At 43.5% G+C, this 19605-nt stretch overlaps 1 protein-coding gene across 2 annotated transcripts; it reads left to right on the forward strand.

The window, feature by feature from the left end:
- The first annotated feature begins 1732 nt into the window (after window positions 1-1732).
- On the forward strand, window positions 1733-15074 carry LOC146057466 (cytokine receptor-like factor 2). 2 transcript variants are annotated; one of them, XM_083168728.1, is made up of 6 exons: window positions 1733-1864; window positions 4637-4779; window positions 6367-6562; window positions 6663-6789; window positions 13620-13704; window positions 14757-15074. In XM_083168728.1, the coding sequence occupies exons 1-6, from the start codon at window positions 1792-1794 to the stop codon at window positions 15003-15005; spliced, it is 873 nt and encodes a 290-aa protein (XP_083024854.1). In that variant the 5' UTR covers window positions 1733-1791; the 3' UTR covers window positions 15006-15074. The 2 variants fall into 2 exon arrangements, with proteins under 2 accessions (XP_083024854.1, XP_083024855.1); XM_083168729.1 differs by having other exon boundaries at window positions 6445-6562.
- The last annotated feature ends 4531 nt before the right edge of the window (window positions 15075-19605 follow it).

A 19605-nucleotide genomic window follows, 5' to 3' on the forward strand; every position in this document is an offset into this window, starting at 1 on the left:
TAGATTATAGGAATGGGTTAAAAATGTGTTAGGTGGAGGAGATGGTGATTAGCCAATGTAATCATAGATATATTTTGTTACTTATCTTTTAATATTTCTTCCTCCGATTCTTTCTTAAATTGTCATTCCCACGATATAGTCAGGATTTTCTCATAAAAATGACAAGAAAAAGGGGAGGAGAATCAGGCTCACTGGGTCCAAAAAATTATTAAAAATATTAGTTGTGTCCCAGAATCATTAGGGTTCCTCCCTCATTTACATAACAATGTAGTGAGGATAAGACTACCTATACAAAATAAAGAAGTTTTTGGACAAAAATTCATCTATGGGAAGGAATTCATCCACCTAACCGTGAGTACCGGTACACCATCTAAAAGATACCTTTTAATGATTGTTACAGCATTTACATGTGTGAGTAAAGGAACACCTACTGAAGAACAGATAAAACTTATATGTATAGTTTAGAGTAGAGAAAAGGGGAAGGGGGGACAAGATTGAAACTTTCAAATATATCAAGGGTTTTAACAAGGTACAGGTGGGAGACATTCTTCACAGGAAGAGGAGCAACAGAACACGAGGACATGCACTGAGGGAGGAAGATTCAGGAGAAATTTGAGGAAGAATTACTTCACAGAAAGAGTAGTAGATAAGTGGAATAGCCTCCCATCAGAGGTGGTAGAAACAAATACAGTATTAAAATGTAAACATGCTTGGGATAGGCATATTGATATCCTTACAAAAAATAAGGATCAAATATGGTTTGAGGTAACATGTTTAATAAAGGGGCAGACTAGATGGGCCAAGTGGTTCTTATCTGCCGTCTAATTACACTTTGGAGCTAAATTTAAGTTGGATCGCATATGCATGTTGCCCTCATTTTCCAGGGAGTGGCTCTCCATTAATAATGTGTATACTATATATTGCTCAGTCTTAAGTAGCACAATTATCTTCAGCATTTAGCAATACTTATATCTCAGGTATTAGTACTCCTGTATTACACCTCTGTAAGTGTCTCTTACTTCACAGATTAGTGAACTCAGTCTTCTGATACAGTATATGTGTAACTCAGTTGACCTATGTATAATGCAGTCATCAATAAATATATGACACTTAGATTTCAGTTCACTTCCAACAGTGACTGTCAGCACCCATGCTTCCTGTAGTGGTATTCAGAGCTGCAATGCTGTCTGCACAATGGGGCCACCTAGACCGAATTTTATAACTAAAGGGGAGAAAAATCATTTGATTGTCAGCAACCATCGAATGATTTATCTCCCGTTTGGTCGCATGCAATGACGCTTCTCCCTCATAATTAGGGTTACCACCTTTCCCCTTTAATTCCGGACACATGTTAATTACACAGGTTCTGTGGAAGTTTAAAATCAGGTGAAATGGAGTCTTGAAGTCAGCCAGCCACAGAACCTGTGTAATTAATATGTGTCCGGAATTAAAGGGGAAAGGTGGTAACCCTACTCATAATGACCGTTCATACATCTACCCCTAAATTTGAGTTAAAAATTTTGTCTTTGAAAAATTAACAAAGAGAAAAAACCCCGATAGGTTAAGGAGAAATTAGAAATATTTTCCCTTCAAATGTCAATGAGATTAGAGATTAGTCCATGAGATTACCCTTTTTTAACCTTAGCATTGTCTTTTAGTTCCTTCCTGTTGTCATATCCTCACAAACTTTTCTTTACTCAGTGAAGATAATTGTACTTATAACATTGTGCAAACCACAGCATCTTCATTACCTTGCTCGCCACACATCACAGCTTGTGAAAGCACAGATTTATGATGATTCTGCTTCCTTTATTATTAACTCTTCTAAATGCCATTGTGCAGACCAAAAGCAATTCGTTTAAAGGTAAGTATATGACCTATGTTTCAAAACTGTACTGTTTTTGTGTGACAATAGTGGCAAATACACAATATTGTACAGTTTATTTCATTTTGTTATTATAAGTGTCTATTATTAGAATGAAATATAATACTTGATTTAACTTTATTTTACATGCTCTTTTGAATAATTTCATCCAATTACATGACCGAGTTGAAGATATATACAGTGGAGGAAGGGCAGTATTTTGCATGGATAGCAAATACAACTAAGTGATTTCCCTATGTAGTCTGGGAAATAGTCATCAACATTTACTAGTTTATCATTTACAATTTCGACATTGATCATGTCGACAGTTTTTATGTTGATATTCATAAAATGTTGCCGTTAAAATACCAACATTCTGACAATAGTAAGGCTGCAGGTGGGAGAGTTAGTTAGGCACTGGGGAGGGGGTGGGAGTTCGGGTTAGGCTAATGCTGTGTACACACGGTCCGATTTCCTTTCCGATGTTGGCGATATAGTCAACATCGGATCGGCATTGGATCAACATCGGATGCAGATCGCAAGGGTTTTAACCCTTGCGATCCCGATTCGATCCCGATGCGCGTTCACGTATCGGAAGCCAGAAAGTCTTGGCTGCCTTGTCTATATAGTGCAGATCTGCACTATATAGTCAAGATAGGATGCAAATCGGATGTGCCTTAAGATCCTATCCACGATCCTATCTGATCAGATTGTGGATAGTATCTTAAGGCACATCTGACCGTGTGTACACACCATGAGTGCTGGAAAATTAAGGGTATATGGTCGCTAGGTCGACATGCATTGGGTCAACCACTGATGGTCGACATGTGCTTATGTGGATACCTGAAAAGGTTGACAGGGCTTAGATTGTCAGGGTCATTAGGTCGACACAGGCATTAGGTCAATATGGGCAATGTCGGCAGTCAAAAGGTCAACATGGGTTTTTCACTGTTTTTTGAGCCGACATGTGCTGACAGGAGGTATTTCATGCCCTACCATCCACTAGGGCGGGGAGGGAGAACAAAATAGTGTGCCGAGTGTAGCGAGGCACCGTGCCCGAAGTATGGTGAGCTCAGCGAGCCATGCGAGGGGATGCAGCGCACCAATATGGTGTCCATGTTTACTGTGTCGACATTCAGGACAAAAAAAACGTGAAAAGCCCATGACGACCTTTTAAATGTCGACCTTGCCCATGTCCACCTAATGCTTGCGTTGACATAATGACCCTGTCGGCCTAAGCCCTTTTGACCTTTTCAGGTAGCCACCTAAGCCTATGTCGACCTTCAGTGGTTGACCCAATGCATGTCGAACTTAGCTGTGTCGACCCTACAACCCATGCTCCCCAAATTCAAATATGGGAGTCACACCAAATGCCATTTCAAATGCTGCCAAACATCACTCTCATTTGGTGTGCCTCACCCCCCCCACTCGAGCCTGCACTGCTGTGTACAATTAAACATGTCTTTTTTTTTTAATACTAGATGTTGCCCACCGATCATCAGGCACTTGATGGTCCACCTGACACCTCTTTTTATCAGGGCACAACAGGTGCCAGGGGGAAATAAAGATTCAGTGGGTTGTAGGCTGTGGTAGGGCTAGTGATCCAAACAAAGCAATGTGCATACAGTAACTAAATGTGTAGAATATCAAAACATAAATAGAATATAATTTGTATAGCACCATTATTTCTTTATTTGTCCCTTCCCCTTACAGTCATTTTGTCAGAGAAGTATGGAATTGTGTGCTGCCAGTGTAGCAGCACTAAATACTGTACCGTATATATTTTCCTACATTAGCAGGATTCTGGGACAATTATAGAGAGGGAAAAAAGAAATGTGGAAAGTATATCCACTGCTAGGTATACCATACATCTGTCATCATTGTCATGTATAGTTATATGCAGGGCTATTTTTCAGCAGGCTCCAGCAGGAACTGAGGCCCTTATTGTAGTTCACTCTTTCTGACAAAATATTTCTTAGATGGACAAAACCATGTGCACTGCAGGTGAGGCAGGTGTAAAACCCCACCCAAATCTAATTATCTCTGCACAAGTAACATCTGCCTCACCTGCAGTGCACATGGTTTTGTCCATCTAAGAAATATTTTGTCAGAAAGAGTGAACTAGAATAAGGGCCTCAATTCCTGCTGGAGCCTGCTGAAAAATAGCCTTGGTTATATGCATTTAATACTTTAGTTGCTCCCTAAATTGGAGATGACACAGCACAAAGTAATACTACATATGTCACTATGGGCCTTATTCTAGTTCACTCTTTCTGACAAAAAGCTTCTTAGATGGACAAAACCATGTGCACTGCAGGTGGGCAGATGTAAAATGTGCAGAGAGAATTAGATTTGGGTGAGTTATTTTGTTTCTGTGCAGGGAAAATACTGACAGCTTTATTTTTACACTGCAATATAGATCTCACTTTGAAGTAAAACCCCACCCAAATCTAACTCTCTCTGCACAAGTAACATCTGCCCCACCTGCAGTGCACATGGTTTTGTCCATCTAAGAAGGATTTTGTCAGAAAGAGTGAACTAGAATAAGGCCCTATGTTCTAATGACTACTGAGTAGCCGTATTAAGGGGACTGTACAATTTTCCTAGAGATAAAGGAAATGTACGAAATGGCTTTATACCAGTGCAAGATATTGTTTCACTAACAGAAGTCTTGGGAACGTTTTGATTATGTCAACATAATGATAAGTCTACTATTATGTTATTATAGGAACTTAAAATACTAAATACAAAACAATTGCCACTTCTCTGCAGGTCCACCAGAGAATGTGACGTTGATATGGTACAATGATGAACTGACCAGTCGGAGTACAGAACCTCAGTATAAGATGGATTTTTCAGACTCTTGCTTTGACATGATTCTACAGTGGAAGGGCAGCAAAGAAAAGGAATGGCAGGTCAGTCATGGCAGGGCCGTAACTAGGGGGGGGGGCTAGGTGGTCACGCGACCCGGGCGCTGCATGGGGGGGCGCCGTCAGGTCCGGGGCCGAGCAGCGGGGGCCCGGGAACGGGCAGCGGGGGCCAGGGATCGGGCAGTGGGGCTCCGGGGACGGGTGTAGCGGCAGCTGGAAGCAAGCTACGCTATTTGCCGGGCAGGAAGCAGATTTTGAAAAGACTTGAATTCTCTCAGTCAATCAGGGTCTTTTCAAAATCAGCAGCGCTTCCCGCCACCAGGCAAATAGTGTAGCTTGCTACAAATGAAAGCCGCCGCTGCCCGTCCCCGGACCCCGCTGCCCCTCCCCGGACCCCGATGCACATAGGTATGTGGGCGCGGGGGGTTGCTCAGCCTTCGGCGCCAGGGGCAAGGCAGTTATTTGGCCGACCAAATGACTGCCTTGCCCCGGGCGCCGGAAACCCTAGTTTCGACCCTGGTCATGGTGCTGAGTTTAGAAGCCATTGCCATAAAACATGGGATGTCTGGATTGTCTGACAACTTAATACAATTTGTACAATCTGCAGCCGCACAGGCTACAATGGGCTAACAGACTTCAGGGGACCATTCTCAGGAATGGTTCACACTCTGGAGCTTCATTAATCTGGCAGCATCACATGCCCCATAGAAACCTATGGGGACTACAACTGCTGTTGGGAATGGAGGAATCACAGTACATATCTCTGTAGAAGGTTTCATCTATCTAATTATATCTTTCTCTGGACTTTTGTTTTAGAGTTTAATCAGCTGGGTGAGGCTTGATGATATGATTACTCCTGTTATAAATCATGCCATAAACACTGAATAACTCACCCAAATCTCTCTGTACGGGATGCGGTCATTTGGTCTACAGCATGATGGTCGACAGTTATTAGGTCGACACCATTAGGTCGACATGGGAAAATGTCGACATGGGTCTAGGTCGACATGGGAAAAGGTCGACATGGTTCTAGGTTGGAACCATGTCTGTTGACCATCATGCTGTAGACCCAATGATCCCAACCACTCTGTACATGGTACATCTGCCCCACCTGCAGTGCTCATGGTTTTGCCCATTTTGAGAGCAAATGTCTCCTGAAATCAGGTCTGAATTAGGCTAAGTGGTGATCATTTACAAGCCATGGTTTTGCTTTGTAAATAATTGCCGCTTTAAATAAACATACCAGTTCAGCCGGGATCCTGCACTTCCAGCAAATCTGGACAGGACCACATCCCACTGATTGCCTCTAACATGTAACATCCATCTATATCTTCTGCATCTCCCTCAAAGTTTCTCATTGATGGTACTTGTACACTATTGCATCTTATTTCTGTGTTTTCTTGTTTCTCATTGATGGTACTTGTACACTATTACATCTTATTTCTGTGTTTTCTTGTTTCTCATTGATGGTACTTGTACACTATTGCATCTTATTTCTGTGTTTTCTTGTTTCTCATTGACGGTACTTGTACACTATTGCATCTTATTTCTGTGTTTTCCTGTTTCTCATTGATGGTACTTGTACACTATTGCATCTTATTTTTGTGTTTTCTTGTTCTTCTTGGTTGTTAGAGAACTGTGACATCTTCAGAATGCTTCTCAGCGAAGCCATTTTTCTATTGTTCTTTTAATAAACTAATCTTGGAACAGGAGGAATGCTTCCAAGTACAGCTAAGATTTCAAATACTTACGTTATGTGCACCATACGAATCTAACCCTGAAAGTGAGTGGAGTCAACCTATCTTCACAAAGAATGGCAGTGTGTTAGGTAGGAGCCATTTTCAGATGTACTATTGATTTTTTTCTCCTTCTGGATTCTGACTTTATGCATTGTCTGTATTAAACTGTATGCAGCTGTTCTATTCTAGATTCTTGTGCTGAAGACGCCAAACAGACTGATTCATTTCTACTAAGGCACCTTTTCATCATTATCTTTTCAACAATTTCTTCTTTGGTCTTCTTTGTAATATTATCACTTGGATGTGTTATGGAAAGGTTAGTGAATATCGATCTACAGTGAATATCTATCTATTTATCTATCTATCTATCATAGTTATATACATGGAGTTTAAAAAGTCCTTCTGCAGTGACTGTGTGCTAAGCAACACTGCCCAGAGCGAATGGATGCAAAATAATATGACATCATAATCAGCGTCAAGCAGTTGCCATTACCACTGTGGAGAAGAATACAGCCATCCCTAAGTCCTGGCACCTGCTCAATGGTCCTGGCAGGTGCAGAGAACAGCATTGGCTGTAGCCCATAGAAACCACCCAATGGAACTGCCTGTAGTGTCCGTGATTGACAGGTAGGACTTCCAATAGAAAGTTGCTGCCAGTTACATTGAAATCAGTGCAGTCACAGACTGCATCTGGCTTCACTGACACTGAGCGTGGTGATGGATTTTACCTGGGGGTCCACACTACTGCAGCCCATAGGTAAAATCCGCCACTGATCTTAATTGTTTTTAACACTTTATTTACATGAAATAAGCCCATGCTGCAGCCAGGGCCTCTTGTGGCACCGTGATGTTTTAATCTTTATTATAATTGCTTTTTGTAATATTGTGCATTTTAAAATGCAAGCTGTGATACCTTCCTGCTAACTAAACACAAATAGGCTGGGTATATACAAATAATATATCTATATATATGTTTCCGCTGCCCTGACGAAATTGTGATAAACATTGAAACATTGGCATCTATTGGCAATCAGTGTGTTTCTCTTCTTTGCTACTGAGTGCCGCCGAATTCCTTCCATATATATATATAAATATATATAAATCAACACTGGCTAATTACCTCACAACACCTGAATCAAATACACCAGATAGGTGTATAACCCTTTATGGAATTAACTGACTCTGGATTTGAAAAAGCCGCCCTGTGTGTGGCAAAACACGTTTTCTGAGCACTCTGTTCACCAGGACACCCTGCTGCCTGTAACCCCACCAGCTAGTCACGGGCAGAGTGATTCACTGAACAGAGTCGAGACACATGGCTCACTTCAGTGAAGTGAGCCAGTGCAGGGCTCACGACACATTTAGTGAGTTGCAGAGTCTCAGGGGTAGATTTATTAAGCTCGGTGATGTGATAAAGGCCCTTATTCTGATCGGTGCGGCCGGATCCGAATATGCGGCCAGGACAGTGCGTGCGAAACCCCACCTTCCATACGGATCGCCAACTCCGTCCGTACGTGGTAAGAAGCTGGCCGAACGGACCGCACGTGTATTTTTCACGGAATACGCCTCCTCCATCTCAGGGAACCTCCCCCATCATTCGATGGTCGCAGACCATCGAATGCAGGACCAAGTGCTCCACCAGCTCCCGCAACCTCAGACCACACGGACACATTTTTCCGTGCAAAAGCAGGGATCTGGGCGGGCAGCTGACATCCGGCGATGTCATATGTCCGCCCCCTACACGTGCGTCACGGCCGCATTACCATACGTACGCCCAGCGTTTGCATGGGAACGCCCATGAAACGTGGGGCGTATGCATATGGCAATGAGCCCAAATAGCCCTTCACGCCCCTCTCCACCCCCTGTTCGGAGTGTTCACATTTCATGCGGGATTTGGCCGTACGCCCCGCTCGCATATGCGCAGAGACGCCTCTGCACATGCGCAGACACAAAACATTGGCGGCACGAGCGCACGCGGATATTTCCACACCGATCAGAATAAGGGCCAAAGTGTCTGTTTTTTATCACCGGCCAATCAGCTCCTACCTGTGTAGTTACAGGCTTGGTTTGAAAAAGGACAGGTAGGAGCTGATTGGCCGGTGATAATAACCAGATACTTTATCACTTCACCATGCTTAATAAATCTACCCCTCAGTCAGTCAGTGTGCTGGCAGACCAGGAATTTATTCAGTGACAGTTCTCTGGGAGTTGACTTACTGCTGCTGGCTATCCAGCTTAACCAGTGACGTGCGGTGAAGTTAGTGGTTGGTGAGGCACTGGCTTAGTGGAGCCAGAACCGACCAGCTCTGTGAGGTTGCTTCTGCACTGACAAGCAGGTGCGGGAGCTGCCACCTGCATAAGCAGCAGAGACCCGCAGAGCAGCTCATGCCTGTCCGTAGAGAAGCAACCCAAACCCAGCACTCCCTGCCTCTCCCCTAATATACACACAGTACATATCCTGACGATGGCTATTATGAACCGAAATGTTGCCTTAATCCTGCCCTACAATAACCACACTAGTGGCCGTAACATTTCCAGAAAGTATTTTACCTCTTAAAATACCAACTAGTATACAAACATTTTTTTTCAAACTCGCATGTGTTATACTACCCATATAAAGACACCACATTATTTAAGAGCCACTGTATGTGTGTTTTATTAAAAAACACATGCAGCCAAATGTACTAGCCTCTGAGATCACTGGCTGTGCAGGGTGCCGGACGAACTCTGAGGTTTTTTTAAAAGGGCAATCATTTACAAGGCATGGTTTTGCATTGTAAATGTCTGCCTCTTTAAAAGAACCTCTGAGTTCAGTTGGCATCCCGCACAGCCAGTGTACTCAGAGGCTAGTACATACAGTATGGCTGATATACTTCTTTCATTTAAAAACACACTTATTTTACATAAACACACACCCCTGTCCCTTAAACCACACTTGCCTACTTTTGAAAACTAGTTTCATGGAGATTATAGTTTGTAGCAGAATGTTCCTGTGGCACACTGTTTAGTGGGCATCATGCGCCACCTATAAGGTGTGTCTAGCTCCATTTATGGGTGTATCTAGTGCCACTCAGAAATGTGTCCTCAATGCTGCATTCGCTTAAAAAATATATATATTTGAATAACAAATAAAAGGATTATAGATAAAAGGGCTGCAGCCTATTTGCTATAGACACTGACTACAAAATACCCCCCAAAAAGCATGAAAAATAAAAACTAGCATTGGCCAAACCTTATAGTAACAATAATGTTAATGGTATACAGATTTATTCATAGCTTCATACTGATAATCACAGACTTAACCTCTGAAGTAGTTTGTAAAGAAATGTTACACATGTATCATTACATAGTTCAGCAAGACGTTCTGATACTTATGTTGCTCTATTAGACGTTAAAACTATCCAAGTATAATTACCAGTCTAGGTGAAAAGGGGACAATCCTAGTGGTCTGAACGATCCTGGGATCACCTTCAATATCACAAGCACCACTTTCCAAGCCAGATCAGATGCCAATTGCAATCCACATTTTATAGGAAAATAACCTGCAGCCTTGCCGTGAGAGGGAACAGCAGGAGTCAGGAAACGGTGAGAGTCTGCAGCCAGGTGAATCTACGTAAACAGTGCTGCACTGTTATGGAGGCAGAATATGGAGGCAGCTGTTTGGAAACATTAGACAACTGGCCAGGGCACACTAGTCACTTACCTCTTCCTTCCTGGCTGGGTAAACTCTGCTTCTTGCCGATTTCCTTGGTCAGGGCCTGGCTCCACATAATGACTGCTTTGCCAGATCCACCACCAGCCCTCCTGTCACCACATCCAAGCCCATATCTTCAGGTAAGAAGCAGCTGCACACACTGGGCTCCTCTTTTTGGTAATGCAGCTGCACCAACCCAGGGAGCAGGACAAGATGTTCCTGTCAGTGCTGGGGGCCTGGACAGAGCTTCCGTGAAGCTAACTCCGCAGTGGCTGGCCTTAGGTCTGCAAGTATCACGGAATGTGTGGCTGCTGTGAGTCAGGGGTACAGGGGACAGGCTGGAGGGGTCAGCAGGTATGTGTGAGCAGCGGCAGCCCTCAGGCTTGGCTCATGCTGGATCTCCGCACAGGAAGGACTAGGTCCCCCGCCACCCCACAGCACTGACTGGCAGCACTGACCGGAGCGGCTGGGAAAGGCAGAGCCCCAAGCAGCCCCGACAGCTCCCACGCCCGAACAAAAGCCCACGCAACATGAGTCAGCGGACAAGCCATAGCTGCACCCGCTCATCCACCTTTAAAAATAGCACTGCCAATAAGCAGTGCCGGCATCTATAGCAGTGCCTCGGGGACAGCCAGGGATGTGCTTTCTGCCTATATGAAAGCACGTCCCTGTCACTGAAATGGCGCCACTCTGCCCAATCACATCTGCCTCAGTGACAGGGGCGTGCTTTCATATAGGCAGAATGCACGTCCCTGTCACCGAGGCACTGCTATAGGTGCCGCTTCTCCAGCTTTTTTGAATGGGCTTTTACAGCACGGTGCTCAGCCCCGCCCACTGCCCGTCCCCTGTTCTGGTAGTTTAACATGGAAAGCCGGAGGCACCACTCTTGGTGCCTCCAGAAAAATAAAAAAAACCTGTAAAAATTATTATAATAATATAAAGCATATACTTATGACACATGTGTCATAAGTATTTTCTTTGTATTATTTTCTTAATCATTAATGGCAGGGGAGGCACTGCCTCCCCTGCCTCCCCTGACTGCACGTCCCTGAGCTTAACTATGAACTGCAGTGTCAGTGTCTATCAAGTCCTTCTGACTCCTGCTAACTCCAGTCTGTCAGTCTGAGGGCCAGATGTATCAAGCTTCAAAAGTGATCAAATGAAGAGTGATAAACAACAAGCCAATCAGCTCCTACCTGTCATTTTTCGAACCCAGCCTGTAACACGACAGGCAGGAGCTGATTGGCTGGCTGTTTATCACTCTCCATTTTATCACTTTTTGAAGCTTGAGAGAGCCATTAGAGAGGCGGGCGTGGCTACTGCTGCAGTGCTGCTGACTCAACAAAGTAAACAGTGAGCGACTCAAACCATTCACTCAGCAGAATGATTCGAGTCGCTGAGAAAAGCCATTGAGTCAGTAGCCATCTCTACTGCCAGCCCAGCCTCACATCTGTGACTTAACGGAATTTGCATCCACCCACACGCCAGCAGCGGCGACAGCAACAGCAGGAGTCGGCACAATAACACACAGGCTGTTAGCGGTGAAGCTCCCAATGGCAGCTGGATCAAACATGTTGAGTACAGAGGACAAGCCGGGCAGCTAGTGCCAGTCACGGCACAGAAGGAAACACTCTCTACCATCTAGCAGCCACTCCCTGCTGGATCATGTGAGTCCCCTTCTCATGCAGGTAGTCACAGTCTGCACATGTAACATCTGAGGATGCTTCTGCTGCCGTGGACTGGTGACACATTTCTGCTCAATTGGAGGTATTTTATCCATCAACCTATACCCTAAGTGGATAGATCTGTAGACTTTGTACTGTTTATCGGCCACCCACTTAATTGCCGGCTACCTCCTCACCACTAAGGATTTTCGTTTATACTGTAGTGGGCTGAGAACTTGAGTTCCTGCACAGTAAGTGCATGTTTTAATCAAAGACCATTCTGCCAAAACATTAAGATAACTTCCATACTTCTTTTTAATTGATAACCCCTGGGAGGTATGTAGACACTTTCTTTCAACATGACCTATATTTTCCATACTGCTTTTTTCTTTCTTATTTGTTTTTTATGCTATCAATGGTGTTTCTTTTTACATATTCTTTATAAACCTGCCCCTTATACTTTATACTGTTCCTAATAATATCTTGTAAATATCTTCTACTCCTCAAACTATGAGGTGAAGTACCGCCACTGACCACTAGAGGCCACTTGATGGGCCAAATTACTCCTTAACAGAAAGTGAAAGCATTTTTTGCAGGGACACTGATCTGTTTCAAACTTGCTGGATATGGAGATAGGGAGCTGTGAAGACAGAGATTGGAGGTACATTGCAGAAGCTGTCATTTTGACAGGATTTTTACAAGTACCATATAAACATACTGCCCTGCTATATGAAATAAAATCCTCTTATAGTGAATTAAATGGGAGGGCATTTGCCTTTAACTGCATGCTGCACTGCAGACTTGAGAGCTGGAAGCTGCTATGGGCACTACTCCACTGTATCTTTCTCCAAGGTTTCATACATTTTTGTAACAACAAACAGAGAATCCAAATATTCCTAATGCCAGCTAAATCAGTAGCTCAAATATTCCTAATGCCAGCCATACCCACAGAACATATTTCCTAATACCAACCATAGCAGCAGCTCAAATATTCCTAATTCCAGCCATACCTGCAGATCAAATATTCCTAATGACAGCCATACCTGCAGATCAAATATTCCTAATGCCAGCCATACCTGCAGATCAAATATTCCTAATGCCAGCCATACCTGCAGATCAAATATTCCTAATGCCAGCCATACCTGCAGATCAAATATTCCTAATGCCAGCCATACCTGCAGATCAAATATTCCTAATGCAAGCCATACTGTACCTGCAGATCAAATATTCCTAATGCCAGCCATGCCTGCAGATCAAATATTCCTAATGCCAGCCATACCTGCAGATCAAATATTCCTAATACCAGCCATACCTGCAGATCAAATATACCTAATGCCAGCCATGCCTGCAGATCATATATTCCTAATACCAGCCATACTGTACCTGCATATCAAATATTCCTAATGCTAGTTATACTGTACCTGCAGATCAAATATTCCTAATGCCAGCCATACCTGCAGATCAAATATACCTAATGCCAGCCATACTGTACCTGCAGATCAAATATTCCTAATACCAGCCATACTGTACCTGCAGATCAAATATTTATAATGCTAGTTATACCAGCAGATCAAATATACAGTAGAGTACAGTATGTTCTATTAAGACTTTCCTTATATGGTACATTAAATTATCTCTCTAAATTGATTTTGGAGGTAGCAATATCTACATAACTTCAGGACATCTGAACAAGATAGGTAACTAGTCTGGGATAGATAACAACTAACATCTTCTTCACCTAGACATTTTTTTTTACATATTTACTGGTATATGTGTTATTGTATACAGAGTGAAGAAATGCATATTTCCAGCAATACCTGATCCCAAAAATGTGTTCTCTGATCTGTATCACAGCCACAGCGCATACTTTCAGGTAACATTTATTGATATTTACAGTAAGTCAAGTAGTAACTACAATATGTGCAGCATACTGTAAATAAATACATTTCAGCAAATATTATGTGGGAGGCCAATTCATTTAATACTTTTACTTGTAAAGTGTAATGTCATTATTTATACAATATTTTAATGTTCAACTGAGCATTGATCAACAATCAGAAACATAGAATTTGACGGCAGATAAGAACCACTTGGCCCATCTAGTCTGCCGCTTTTTTAAACACGTAACCTCAAACCATATTTGATCCTTATTTCTTTTTAAGGATATCAATATGCCTATCCCAAGTATTGTTCTACTGTATTTGCCACTACCACCTCTGATGGGAGGCTATTCCACTGATCTACTACTCTTTCTGTGAAGTATTTTTTCCTCATGGAAACATAGAATTGTAAAGACAACAGTGACTAGCATGCCAGCATTCTGTGGGGCTGTGGGCGGGGCTTACCTGTTTGCAAGGCTGCCAGTATAAACAGCCCAGCAACAGGGCTGAATCAGGCCCTAAGTTCATGTTTATGTTTCTAAAATTGTCTTTTATCTATGAGGATAAACATGCTTGTGAACATGGGAACAAGAAAAATATATTTTTATGTGGTACCTGGAATTCTAGACCTGATTCTGTATATTTGTTGCCATTAAATCCATTTTGATGTAGGGGCTTTTGAAATATTGCTGATGTCATTATCTATTGTTCTTATGATTACTTAACATATGTGTATTTGGTGTGGTGGCGTCTCTGGTGCTTGGCAAGCTGCGAACTTTCCAGCTTCTCCATACTTTACCATTCTCAGTCATAGTCCACATATGGTAAAGTGTGCAAAGTGCACTTGAAGTATGTAGCCTAAGGATGCCCTATACATTGGAATGGAATGCTAGCTCTATATACTGTAGGTCTTTGCTTTTATCATTTCTCAGAAAAATACAAACAACCTGGAAATGTGATAAGGAAAGTGGAGATAGCGTGGGACACACTATTTCATTATGCTATATTTTGTTACATGCTAATTTTCAAATGTATTCCAATTTAGGAATGGATAAAGACATCAGGAAATGAAATACAGCAGGAAGAAGTAGAGTGGACCATGGATGAGCAGCAGGAGGAGCAAATGTCATTATGTAAAAAAGAAAGTGAGGCTGTGATGCCAGAAAGCCAACAGGATGGTACCAGAAATGTAGAAGATGTCACTGCAACTGCATCGGTTGTTAAGAATGTTCCTGATCTTTGCTTCGGAAATATGAATTTAACAACAAATGAAAGCACATATATTATTCTTTAAATGCCTACAGTATTATCAACTTTACTGTATCTTGTTATATGAGAACATTAGACTGCAACATCAACAGCATTTATGCGTTAGTTTTCTTATCAAACGTTACTTCTCGGAAATATGAAAAAGCTGTGTGTGTGTGTGTGTGTATATATATATATATATATATATATATATATATATATATATATATATATATAGCAGTAGATTTGTTCGGCACTCCGGACAACAAGGAATAAACCGCGGTGCCTTCCTCCGCAGACAATGTAGAAGATGACCAGGGACTTGTGGTGGGGCTCCCCGAAATAAGGCGTCTCTCTCGGATTTCAGTTTCAAGACGACAATGTTTTAGTGGTGACAAGGATACGTCATATGTCAACGTTTCAAGGTTATATATATATATATATATATATATATATATATATATATATAGTAGCAGGTTTTTGCAGCTTAAGCACTCTAAATGTTCCAAGGTTAACTGAGCTGGTGCAAGGCACATAGGTACATGAACAAAAGCACTTACCCCCTCTACGTAGAATAAATTGGAGCCAGCACTCAGCGGTGTAGGTGAAAAAACAAAGAAACTTTTATTGCAAACACATCATTGCAAAAAGTGACAGCCGTTTCAACTGCTCATCCGCAGTTTTCCACACCTGATGAAAACTGCGGATGAGCAGTTGAAACGGCTGCTAGGTTCCTACAGCTGTCACTTTTTGCAATGATGTGTTTGCAATAAAAGTTTCTTTGTTTTTTCACCTACACCGCTGAGTGCTGGCTCCAATTCTTTCTACGTAGAGGGGGTAAGTGCTTAGGGCCAAGAGGCTCAAAACATGTAGGATCTCTGATCACGCAATAAAATTTGCACTTGCTTTCTCCATTATAAACTAAACGAATCCATTGAGGGCACTCACCACATTTGTACAATGAGAGAATTTTAATTGAGGTACATAACCATTCTGTAGACAGTCTACGTTTCGGCCACTTGGTGGCCTTTCTCAAGACAGGGCATCTATAGGCGTCTTCACAGCTCAAGCATTAGGATACACTGACCCTGTCACCAGTCACCTCTTATTAGCACTCACAGCTGATTAGATAATGTGCAGCTATTTTAGTTGCTGTACGGGTGCCCATCCAGTACAATCATAGTGCCCCATGTGATCTCCTAGTGCGCTATGATTGGTCCCAGCCGTCTGTTACTCGGCCAGGCAATGTGGCCGTGCATTCCAGCTGGATCAGCGTGCGTTTAATTCTATAAATTAGTTGTCTATAGTGGCATCTGGCGTCCGAAAACAACTTTTGGAAAATATGAATATTATTCCAATATGGCCGTGCGTTCCAACGGGGCGCCACTGCGTTCCAGCGGATAAAAGCGCTGTCACAGTGGTTATCTATTATTATTTTACAACCTATTCGGTATGTTATAAAGTATTAAGACAATGGTTCCCAAACTTTTTCAGTCCAGGGCACCCTTTGGATCTCCATGACTTTTTCAAGGCACCCTTAAGCCAAAATAATTTTTTTTAAAGTAGTATGGTCATAACAATGCTATCAGTCTTTAGCTCAGGAAAAAATTACTTATTCATTTGTGTGTAAAAATAATAAACAGAAATCCAAGAAACAATCCCCCCACCTGCTTACCAGCTTGTTCTCTTTTCCCTATTACATCGTATAATACCCCTTTCATACAGTACCTGTGACCTGGCAATTACCCAGCATCATTTTGCCGGGTGCATTCTGACCCCCTTTCACACCAAGCTGCAAATTACCCGGTAATTTGCTGAACAACAAGGGTATTTCTTTGGTATGAAAGGGTCAACCTGGGTCTGAAATCCCAGATCGCTGACCCTGGAGAAGAGTAGTGTCGGTGACCTGGGATTTAAGACTCAAGTTGACCCTTCCACACCAAAGAACTATCAGTGTTAAGGGAGAGAGCGTGGGTAACCCCTGTCTCATTACCCACGCTCTCTCAGTTCACTTCCACCATTGGTCTTTATCCCAGCTGGACATATTGGTCACACTGAGCGCAGGAATCGAGGTTGGCCACTTACACCATCTGTCATCCAAGTCTACCAACCTTGAGGAAACCTGCCTCTCTACAAACATCTAATTGGGACCTCTAGCGAAGTGGGAAGTATCTGGCTATATACCATCTAAGCCCCCACCGACATCGGGTTATTGCCCACTGTGGCCCCACCATCTGTCACAAACCTGACTTGATTCACATTTATTTCCTGATGCTGGCCTGGTTCCTAGCTGCTGCTGTTGCAGCTGCTTTCCATTCCTCAGTGATTAACTCCAATGAAGCTTCCTGAGTTCTGCACTAGTCACATGTTCCAGGTACAATTGAGGACACCCTTCTAATTGTATCTGGGACTAGACCATCTGAGACACCGTGTGGTAACTATCAGCCCAGTGGGCCTCTTGATTATTTGCATCATTATACTTCCTTATCCCACGGAACTGGTCCTATCAGTCAATTCATCAATTCAGTTTCCGGTCCAGTCATAACAAATTCATTTGTTTTTTTCCCCTTGTTCCCCATTTATTTTATTGTTTCATTTTTTTACTTGTTTATATTGTGCAATTGTACTTAATATTCTTAATTGTTATTAAAACATTTATACCTTTCATCATACCAGCGCCACTTCTTTCTCTTTTTTGCTTACACCTAGTGATGCAGAAGCGTTCTGAATGATGATAGATTGCTCAGAACATTTGAGCATGATCACTTAGCACAAGCGGTCTGTCAGAGCCAATGTTCTCACGTTTGGCGCATGCTGCATATTAATCACCAGATGACAACAATGCTATCGCTCCTACACACAACGCGATGTAGGGGCATTTTCTAAGCAAACTAGTGAGATCGCATAGAAAATGCCTGTATATCGTTACGTGTGTAGGCCCCATTATTCAGCAAATTACCGGATTTAAATTTTTAACCAGGTAATTTGCTGCTTGGTGTGAAAGAAGAGATATAAGTCATTTAGAGCAGGCACCCCCCTCCTATAGATTTCCCTATGCAGCATCTCACATACAGTATAACATATTCATTTTTTTTCTTCACTTTCTCAGCCAGAACTTGAATTAGCTGCCAGGACTCTTGTCCAGTGCACTCCTTGGCCACACCAGCATAATCACACTCTTTGCTGGCTGACCAAGTTACAGGCTACACCCCCTGCCCAGTCCTGAGCACATCCCGCACAATACCCCCTTCCAGCTGATTCCAGTCAAATGGATTATGGACCACCACTTGCCAATGCACCATCTCCAGCACATCCCACACACCCAGTGCCAGATTAAGTTACTCATGGGCCTGAGGCTGAAATTTAGGGAAGGCCTATTGTGTACCGTTAGAGTCAGTGTAATCAGTACATACTGGTGACATATAGTACTACAAATATCACGGCACTACCTTCCAACACTATATCACATTCCCACACTGAATACCTTCATATTTACCTCTCCACACAATACCTCCCCAAATTCCTACCAACACTACATCCTCACATTATATCACTAAACTACAATGCCATGCTACATACACGCACTGTATCACTACGCTACCTCCAAATTCTGTGAACTATACCCAGCTAATAAGTCCATGCACAGGGTGAGAGGCAACACGCGGGTGGGGGGGGGGGGGGGTCAATAAAACACATGGTAAGGGTAAGGGAGCAGCACAGGGCTGAGGCGACATTCACAAAGGGGTGAGGTGACAGGCACACAGGGATGAGGAGCCAGGCACACAGGGGTGAGGAGCCAGGCACACAGGGATTAGGGTAATATGCAGGGATGAGGTGGCAGGGAAAAAGTGGCAAGGGTAAGTGAGGGTAAGGGGACAGGTAAAAATGGATAAGGGTACAGAGGGGTGAGGTGGCAGGCACATGGAGGTGAGAGTAAGGATTTAGGCATACAGGGGTCAGGGTAAGGGGGCAGCAGATTGATAAGGTGGCAGACACACAGGGTAAGGGGGCAGGAACACAGGGGTTAGGGTAAAGTGGCAGCAGAGGGGTGAGGTAGCAGGCACACAGGGTGAGGATAAAGGGGCAGGCATACAGGGTGAGGGTTAGGGGCCAGGCACACAGGGGTCAGGGGGCAGCAGAGGGGTCAGTGTGAGGTGGGAGCATACTGACACCCGCCCCCCCAGGAAGGACTAGCTAGGAGGCACAGCATCTGAGGTGGCTGACGGACGTCCCAGACGCATCAGCAAAGGTGGACAGCTGGGTGGGCGGGCGTTGAGCAGCATGGCTGCAAAACTCGACGTGTACAGTAATAATGTCAGTGCCTGTGCCGGCCACCTCGTCGGCTAGATGAATAATGCTATAGTAGTTATCTAGATAGACACATTAGACAGATGGCACATTGTAGCAGATCCTGTGGGCCTATTTTTCATTGAGGGTCTGGAGCTGCATCTCCACCCACCTCATTGTTAATCCACAACAGCCCCTGCACCCGACTGACTCGGCAGCACAGGTCACTGCCTGCCACAAGCCAGCCGCTCGGCTCCCTGCACTCCAATCCATCCATTCATCCTCTCGCTCTCCTCACCCCCGCTGCCTTTGCACTCCCCTACCCCCCAGCGCAGGTGTACACGCTGCCTGGCCTGCTG

Source organism: Crinia signifera, chromosome 2 (genome assembly GCF_055691185.1).
Source record: "Crinia signifera chromosome 2, ASM5569118v1, whole genome shotgun sequence".
NCBI classification, from domain to species: Eukaryota; Metazoa; Chordata; class Amphibia; order Anura; family Myobatrachidae; genus Crinia; species Crinia signifera.